Source organism: Stegastes partitus, unplaced genomic scaffold (genome assembly GCF_000690725.1).
Source record: "Stegastes partitus isolate 25-593 unplaced genomic scaffold, Stegastes_partitus-1.0.2 Scaffold1044, whole genome shotgun sequence".
NCBI lineage: Eukaryota > Metazoa > Chordata > Actinopteri > Pomacentridae > Stegastes > Stegastes partitus.
The window spans coordinates 159,327-169,039 of record NW_007578775.1 but is presented as its reverse complement, the minus strand read 5'-3'; the positions used below and the strand labels follow the sequence as shown (position 1 = coordinate 169,039).

At 39.8% G+C, this 9,713-nt stretch overlaps 1 protein-coding gene across 1 annotated transcript in view; it reads right to left on the bottom strand.

The window, feature by feature from the left end:
* Positions 1-9,713, bottom strand: part of enox1 (ecto-NOX disulfide-thiol exchanger 1) — a 72,367-nt gene that overhangs the window by 30,198 nt on the left and 32,456 nt on the right. Inside the window, exons 7-9 of the mRNA XM_008295413.1 lie at positions 5,781-5,887; positions 2,287-2,404; positions 379-584 (exon numbers count right to left, since the gene is read on the bottom strand). Coding sequence (XP_008293635.1) covers positions 379-584; positions 2,287-2,404; positions 5,781-5,887 — 431 coding nt within the window. The remainder of the gene's footprint in view (positions 1-378; positions 585-2,286; positions 2,405-5,780; positions 5,888-9,713) is intronic.

Below are 9,713 nucleotides of genomic sequence, written 5' to 3'. Positions count from 1 at the left end.
ATAATTTCACTAGATGCTCGACGTAATTTAACAAAAATAAGCAAAACCTGTCGTTAAAAACCAGTTAAACACATGAATTACTTTGACGATGCACATGTTGACCTCGATATTAAAATATTATATGATGTAGGTAAGTTAAAACAGTCGTCTTTCTTTTACAACATGTGACAATAGAATTAAAACAGCGAACAGCATCATTATTTTACACGTATTTGCTGTTATTTTCAACGTTTTTACAGTTTTTTAATGTTTCAGCATTCCAACATGTTTTTAAAAACATTTCTGGCCTCCTTGCTGCACATTTTTCTCATCGACTGTTTGCTTCACAGGTCAGTTGTGACCTGACTTGCTGACACTCTGTGGATGTGCTGAACCGACCTGCTGCATGTTGTGCATGTTCTGCTGCAGCAGCTGGATCTGAGCCTCCGGACTGTGGCCGTGGGCCGGGTTGTGGTCTTCGTCCGGGCGGCCGGATCCTCTCGTCTCCTTCCTCAGCAGCTCCACCTCGTTCCTGTAGGCGTCCAGCTGCCAACGCAAGGAGTCGTTCTCCTCCTTCAGGGAGGCCTGAGTCTGGTCGCACACTCCTGCAGGACGATAGGATAAAAACTCTGGTAACCCTGAAGGAAACAACATGAGGATGAATGCAGTGCCTCATTGGAAAGCATTAAAAATACAAACAAATACGCTAAAATAAGACTAGAGGAGAAAAGAGAGACTGAAGTAGTGAAGGAATGTTGAACAATGTAATGAAAAACTGCACATGAAGTTAAAAACTTCACCTAAAAATGAAAGGAGGAGAAAAACACAAGAAATCAGAGGCAACACAAAAAGGTAAAGAAAGTAGAGTTAAGAAGACGAGGAGAGACCTCATGGAGGATATATATGAATCAAATCACTCCACAGTTCTGCTTTTTAAATGATTTTAACTAAAGAACTTAAAGAAATCCTCGTTTTTATCTTCTATAAGCTCAACTTCTGAGACTTCTCAGGTTCAGAGTCCACGTCAGGACCATTCATTAATGTTCAAAACTCTCCTGTTGCTCGTTTGTTTATTGTTTATGAACCATTCAGGCAGATTTTCTTTCTATTCAAACTTTAGAAACAGTTTTCACGCTCCACATCTCTGTTGCACAACATCGATTCCTCCTCCGTGGCTCGTCTCTAGACTTTTTTTTTCGAAGGTTTGTCCTCATTTGAACGGCCGACCTGAGGACGGAGGCTGCTCTGTGCTGTGCAGGTTGCAAATCCCCCGACAGGAAAACCGTGGAGTCTGAGGTCCTGGTTTAAATTACATCGACTCAGACTGAGACACGCTTGAACAGAGTCCCAGAAAACTTAAAGTCTTCAACTCGAACCAGGACTGAAGTCTCTGTTTGTTCCCTGTTAAGTTAAATCTGGCTGTTTTGTTCAATTTCACCTCATTTTAATTTTATTTTTGCTCTTTCACATCCAGTTTCTTTCTTTTTTTCTGTTATTTAGTGTTTCTTTTTGGCACTTAGATTAACCTTCTGTTCCCCAAAAAGGCAAATTACCTTTAATATTATGGCAAAATTACACAAATTGATTTTTAACTTTCTGACAGCCCTCGAACTCATCACATGGGGCTAACATCGCTTTACTCTATATTGTCTCATTTTAAAAAAAATTCACCAAAAACAAACGGTTTACAATAGCTAGATTGTGTAAAATGCTAAAAATTCTGTGTTTCGTGGCGCAACTGAAAAGTCTTTAGTGGCTCATCTGCGACCAACAGCCACGCAACAAAAATTCAGGGAGTTTTCGGCTGAACTGCAGGCAGTGTTTACACAGAGCAGACAGAAGACAAGCAAAAACTGTAAATATTAAAATATCTATCCTATGTGGAGTCACTGTTTTCTCCACAGCCCTGCTAACACCTTCATTAAACACCTTGGTTAAAATATAATTATATAAATTCAACTTGTGGGGGTTATTTTTTAGGATTTATGTCATTGTTTGCATATATTTTAGTTCTTTCTCCTTCTCGTCAGGGTTGATGTTTCCATTGAGGTGCAGGACTTTATATTCTAATGAAAAATACCAAAAACATCTTGTGTAGAAAGCCTCTGTCGTGCCTCGTTGCTTTACAATTAAACCTGCTTTGCCTTAATTGCATGAATCCAAAGAAACTCTCAGAATAACTGAGGGTGAAGCTTTGTGTTTGTGGATTCTTGACTGAGGCTGAAGTTCACCCAGAAACCCCTCTGACGTGAGGAGTCAGCGTGAGACTCAGCATCCAGCCGAGGGTGAAAACCAACTCCTTCGTACCGTTTTCCTCGGTGCGCATCCTCTTGCAGGGGCTTTCGTCCGAGTCGTCGTCCGACATCTCCATCTCCTCCTCCCGCCGGATGCCCATGATCTCCTCGCTGTGGGCGTTCCTCAGCTCCTGAAACGTGACAAGCGGCAGACAAACAGAGCGACAGCAGTCCTCAGCACCTCGTGAAGCACCGAGATCTCATCTACAGGTCGACTGCAGCGGGTGGACGGTGAGTGGAGGGTCTGGAGCAAGTCATATATGTGTGAAGTCAACAACCCTCAGCTGCTTTATCTTTCTCTTGTCTTTATGTTTTCAGTTATTAGACACTTTAAAAAAAAAGTCAGTAAAAAAAAATTGCAAATCTGGCACCAAGGATGCAACAAAAAATAGGAAAAACAGGAAAATAATGTAAAAATTGTGAAAACAACAGCAAATATGTGTTAAAATAGTTTTTTTTTCTGATTTCAGTACAGTTAAAAAGTTTAATTTATGGTCTCACACTTTGTAGAATTACTTTTTGTGTGAAAAAAAAACAAACAAAAAAGGATTCCTGATGGTGGACATTGTTTGGCCTGGTTTTTACAGTCCACATGCAAAGTAAACAAAGAAAACAAACAAAACAAAACAAAACAAAAAACTCAAAGAAAACAAACAAACAAAAAAACCACATTCCTGTGATTTACTAGATATTGTTTCAGTTACAAATAATATCTATCTATCTATATATATGTAAAGTAAAATAACAGTTAATTTATTTTATTATTCATAATATTTATTATTTTTAAATTAAATTAAATTGCATTATTTTTATTGATTCATTTTTCACAATTTTTCTTTCCAATAATGGCTAAAATGTGTATTTTCCTGAATGTGTACATTTATTACATTATTTACATGTAAATTTTACACTAAATCTATAATCCCTATTTGTTTAAATACAGATTTAATGTGGACATTATTCAGTATATTATTCTGATTATTATTGTTGTTGGCAGTTTTGTCCATTTATGTATTGTATGTATTGTATGTATTGTTTGCGTGTTTACAGTTCACATGCAAATTAATACTTGTTTTTTTCCCCCTGTGATTTACAAAATATTGTCTGTAAATGAAACAAAACAGAGAAAATCTGTAAAGTAACAGTTAAATTTATTGATAAATCACAGAGTGTCTCCAAACACATCCTGCTCTGTCGTCTGTTTTCCTCTAAATGGAGGCATAAGTTAAAAAATAAACCTCATGAAGTATTGAAGGAGACCTAAAACCAGCGATAGAGACCATAAACTTTTAACAAAAATGTTTACTGAGGAAACAAATCCAGTAAGATATCAGGTTGTTTTCTCTTTGTTTTTGCAACCATAGCAGTCGCCCCCTACTGGCAGTATGAAAGACTGCAGGTTTAAATCTGAGAGCAGGGGGATATTTAATAAAACAAAACTCTACTCTTGGTCATTATAAGGGCTCTGCATACACTCTGTATCTTTAAATCTTCCGTCATTTGATATCATAACACATCCAGTTTGTTTTTATATTAATAATAATGATGCATTTTATTGATAAAGCGTTTTTCCGAACGCTCAAAGATGCTTAAAGTAGTTTTATTCACACAAAAAAACTACTGAGTCGTGCAAGTACAGTCATTTTTTAAAGTGTAGTAAATTATATGTCATTTACTGAAGTGTTTTATACTGTACAACGTGCTGAGAAACAAAAAGCAGTTTTTATATCACAGAGAAGTAAATTAGCATCATGAAATTGCTGCGTTTTTACACATATCTCCCTATAAAATACAGGCAGCAGAAATATATTTTCATAACTGTGTCGAGGAAGTGAACTGGAACTATGAGGTTGGGAAACAGTGTGACTTAGAAATTAGGGAAAAACATGAGCTTAATGGAAAATTTTGAGCCAAATTCAGACTGTAAACTTCACTTTAATACACTTTAAATGCTTAAATAGCTTAAAAAAAACGTTAAATAATATTAATGTTTTACTTTAGCTGCTAATTACTGCCAGTTTTTTTCTCAGTGGTCCCCTACAGTTTTACCTAAATATGTAATTAAACTTAAAATCAGCTCATTGTCACTGCTTTTATCAACAGAATCATCCGTAAAGTGAAGGATTTACATGCATGTGAGCAGCGGCGGTTAGAAATCCGACTGAGAGCAGAGAGAGCCTCATCCTGCCGGCTGCATTATCTCCCATCGTTCCCGCGATAATCGGCTCTCGAGCATATTCATTCATTATCTCTTCATTTGTGAGCGGTGACAGCACAACTCAGACGCCCCAAAAAAACAGGGAGGCTGTTTCCAAACAAAACGGTCGTACATGTAGACTTACCACAAGCTCTAGGCACTAAAGGAGGGCTCACAGAGGGCTGCATCTCACCACATGTGCTGCTTACCTCTTTTTCGACCAAAACTAATAACTGTGGTGTTAACTGAGCTGACTGGGGGGAAGTTTTAGGATCGTTAAGGTCGGTTTTCATCTCACTGGATTCATTTGTCTGACCTCCATTAAAACAAACCAAACAAGGAACATGTTAAAAGCACAACTATGACTGATGTTTGTTTGTCTTTAGGAACTGCCCCATTAAAATCAAAAGCCAAGAGATGCTCATCATGGTGTCTGAATGCGAAACTTCTATATAAACATCAGTGTTATTGGGAGAAACAAACATTAAAATGATTCAGTTTGTTGGTGATTTCAGCTTCTCCTTCTTCTCCTGTTGTGTGGCAAAATGCATAATGCAAGTGTTCAGTCATAGAACATTCAGAGTTATAGGAGTCATTGGAAACTCAACACTGCTCTGTACACATGGTCTTTACAAGTGTTTGGAAACTTTTGTTCACTGTACGTGTTTACAGTCGGCCTGTAGGGGGCAGCACACGCCTCTTCATCGTGTTTTTGTGTCGCGATTTGAAACATAAAACAAAGTGTACTGCATTTTCCTTCATTCGTTGTTTGATTTGCTTTTGCTCCTGCCCTTTAGCCCCCACAGATCGACTAAGCTGAAACTCCTGCAGAGCAACAGGCCGCCACATCCGCCCCGTCTGCTGCTGTTTTTGTGCCCTCGAGCGCCGGCTGAGCTGAAAATGGACAAATCCTTTCTCCTTCGCATGCAGCCTTCTCACGCTCGCACTTGTTATCGAGATTTGACTGCGGATGAATAATTGATTAGAGACTTCATCCTGGAAATTACTGTTGCCATAGCAGCACCTCACACTTTCGAGGAGGCGTCAGATCTTTTGCGGTACATCTGGGCTGCGGGGAGAAGGTGGGCTCAGATCAGAGGCCGCCGTCGCTGCCTGTCTGACTGTCTTTTCTGACTGTCTGTGAGGGCGAAACATCCAGCAAACAACAACATGGGCAGTGAACACAGCACATCTACAGGCCTGTCTGTCAGCGCTCTCCTGGGGACTCACAAGTGACAGCAGTGAAGAAAGAAAGCAGTGGGCCGAGGACAGAAAATAAAAAAAAACAACAAAAAAAAAGGTATACCAACCTCACACTGCTTGCGCCAAATGTCTATGTTCTTGCGCTGTGCTTTTGAGAAATGGTCCCATGCCTTTTGCCTGGTGGCGGCGGTGAAAACGGCGGTGATCTGCTCGACTTTGGGGTTGAACAGGGAGGAGGAAGAGGAGGAGGGAGGGAGGAAGGAAGGAAGGAGGGAGGAGGAGGAGGAGGAAGGAGGGAGGGTCAAGACAAAACAAGCCGTTTATGTAGCGTCGTAGCACCGACTGGAGGCTCGTACAGCAGACAGAGGAGAGACCGTGGACATACACCGACCACTGGCTGGACCCACTCGACCTGTCAACACTTTACTCCGAAACAAAAACCTGTGTCATCGCTTGCTCCGGTCAAACTCTGCAAATGTTCGATCATCAGAAGTATTTTGGGCTTTCATGAAGCTGTTTATCCCCTGCAGGAATTTACAGGTTGTTTTAAGGGCGACCCAAACCTTTGTGTATGTTCTGACCACAAGAACCGTCCACGCAGAACCTCAATGAAGGGAGAAAATGTTCCTGCTCCAGGGGTAAATCTTTTTTGGCTTCTTTAAGGTAACACAACAAACCCTTTACTGTTCTGTTTCCTGCACTCGAAGAAGTAACTCAAGGGACTTATCACAATGTAGCTCCGCCCCCAATGGGTCCATAATGGGTCCATAATTTAAGAAATAAACATCACGGTGTATTAACGAAGACGTGAAACTAGCGATAGAGACCATAAACTCATTACAAAAGTGTTCACTGAGGTCACAAATCAAATAAGAAGTCATGTCATGTTTTCAAAGACTTCTGTGCAATCTAACTTCCTGTTTCAAACAGTGGAGTCGCCCCCTGCTGGATGTAGATTTGATGTGGATTTAAACCTTCGAGGAACTGTCCATGTAGAACCTCATTCAAGGGAGAAAGTGTTTTTTCATCTCCTTTAAGCTAACATAACGAACCCTTTACTGTTCTGTTTCTTGCACTCTAAAAGGTTATTTAGCATACCCTAGTTTGTCGTCTATTTCCATCTGAATGGGTCCATAATTTAAGAAATAAACATCATGGTGTATTAACGAAGACGTGAAACTAGCGATAGAGACCATAAACTCTTTACAAAAGTGTTCACTGAGGTCACAATTCAAGTAAAAAGTCATGTCATGTTTTCATAGAAAATCTCACTTCCTGTTTCAACCAGTGGAGTCGCCCCCTGCTGGATGTAGGTTTAAACCTTCGAGGAACCGTCCATGTAGAACCTCATTCAAGGGAGAAAGTGTAACTACTCCAGGGGTAAACTGTTTTTTGATCTCCTTTAAGCTAACATAACGAACCCTTTACTGTTCTGTTTCTTGCACTCTAAAAGGTACTTTAGCATACCCTAGTTTGTCGTCTATTTCCATCTGAGTGGGTCCATAGTTTAAGAAATAAACATCATGGTGTATTAACGAAGACGTGAAACTAGCGATAGAGACCATAAACTCGTCACAAATGTGTTCACCGAGGTCACAAATCAAGTAAGAAGTCGGGTCATTTTTGATTGAAAATCTAACTTCCTGTTTCAACCAGTGGAGTCGCCCCCTGCTGGATGTAGGTTTAAACCTTCGAGGAACCGTCCATGTAGAACCTCATTCAAAGTTGGGATAAAGTCAGGATTAGATAAACTATATTTTGATGTCTTGGGTTTACGTAATAATGCTACATCTACTTAATACTGTTTGTAATTTAATAACTCTAATTTCTGCATTAGTTGGTGTAAATATACCTCCACATACGACTCTATCACTTAATTTTTCTTCAGCTTGAGCTTAAGATTTGAAGTCTTCATCCTTATCTTAACATTCTTGGAAAAACAGTTAAGACTGGTAATAAAAAAATTGATTGTTGATTGTGGAGGAAGAGCTAATTCCTGTTAAGTCGATGTAGTTTGTTGCTTGAACATAACTTCATCAGAAGTCGTCAGAGATCAAACAAACTGTTTTCTTTTGACTGAGCCCAATCATTACTTCCTTCAGTGCTCATAGAGTTGGAGTCGTGTCCAGTAGCTGCTGTTTATCGTGGTTGTGGTTCACGTTAAGTTAACGTTGTGGTCAAAGCTGGCAGATGCTGCACCGAAACAGAAAGAGGAAAGTCTAAAAAGGTCAGACTACAGGGTCTTACCTGTACTTCCTGCAGTAGAAAGTTGCTCACATCGGCCGATACAGAGTCTGATCAGATTTACATAAATGTTCCTCATGGTCTTTTGAAAAAACTAAGACGTTCTGAGGACTGTGAATGTGTCCAATTAAGTGAGAAAGTGTTCAAAAATGAAATCAAACAAAAGGTCATTCTGCCGCGTTCACACACAGTTTAGTTTGGTGTCCGTATCTATGCATCACATATTGATTATAGTCATTACTAGTCGTGAATCTAGTAAAAATGTGACTTCTTGGGATTAAAAGGGTCCAAAACTGGTTTCTGTTTAATTACACATTTACACAGTTGGACTGTCAACTCACTCTAGAAGTTGAAAAGCCTGCTGGGTGAATTATTTTACCAACTTCCTGGTATACGGCACAGCCTGTCTGACGTTCTTCAGCGTACTCGAGACAAACTCTGAGAGGAAAATTTGAGGCGTCGGACTTCCGAACGTCTGCAGAGTTCTGACTCGCCGAGCAAACGATGACGGAATTACCGTATGTGGAGTAAAGTGCTTCTAGATGATCCAAAAAAAAACTGCAAAAACTAACAAAATAAAAAAAAAAAAAACTTTTACCTGCAGAATTCCTGTTGTGACCGAAATTCATTCAACAGCTTGACAAGCAATCAAATATTTACGTGATCCGGATGTAAATCAACAGGGAGACGGAGCGAAACGATAGAATATGATGAGATAAATAACAAATACGGTTCGTCCTCACTCAAAGGAAGAAATCAAATAAGAAAACAAATCATGTTGGTGGCTCATTCAAGGGCTTTAATTCTTCTGGCTTGTGTCAGTTAGGTCTATAAATGTGGCTCTATGTGGCCTCTAATGGAAACAGGTGTCTTTAAGGACAAGCAGCGCAAAGATAAACCTCCTAAAGCTTTAAATAAAAAAGGAAAAGCCTCGAGTGTGTCTTTGCAAACAGAAGGTTTGCTCCGTAGGACAACTGTGACGGCAAAGCAAAGCAAAGAATTCAAGGCACTCTGAATGGTGGCGGTTAAATATTAAAGGTTGTTCATGATCAAAGCTCAGAGTGCTGTGGGTTTCCAATGTTGTTTGCAAGCATGATTTTCACATGAATGAGTTCCAAACACTCGACTCTGAGTCTGAACAGCACTTACAGCAGCTAGACTGAGACGTACGTCTGGCGAATATCAAAAAAATACGCGAGTCTTGCTGCTTTCGTTCAAGGAAACTCTGATGTATTTACTGGAACCAGCGTATAGATGAGCCGAGGGAAAGATGGAGGAAGAGTTTGAGGCAGATTTGATTCCAGACGTGTCCACTGATGAGTGATGCCTCGCCGCCGCCCGTCATCGCTGCCGTCCTGCAGACTCTTGTTTCCTCCAAATCAGCTGAAGGGAAGAGCACGGCCGGCTCCACGGACGCTTTCCGTACGAAAAAAAAGCAATTATGTGCGCGCCCCGTCGGCGATGAACACCAGCATCTGGTAATATCTGAGACCCATTATGGGCTGAAATTACTGTGTTGGCTGAGAGAACAAGTTGTTTTGGGTAATCAGCCCTTAGGTTAAAAAAAAACAATATCAGAAAATAAAAATAACGACTAAAAAATATGAAAATAAAAATAATGTCCCAAAAAATATCACTTCTTAGGAAATAGAACTCAAATCGTCGGTATTTTTCATTAGTTTTTTGGACTTTTGTGTTTAGTGTTTGAAATAATCCACATAAAAATGATGCTTGCAAAGTTTGAGTCTCACTTTGCCTGAACAACAGAGTGCAAATATATAATGTCGTAGTAGTAG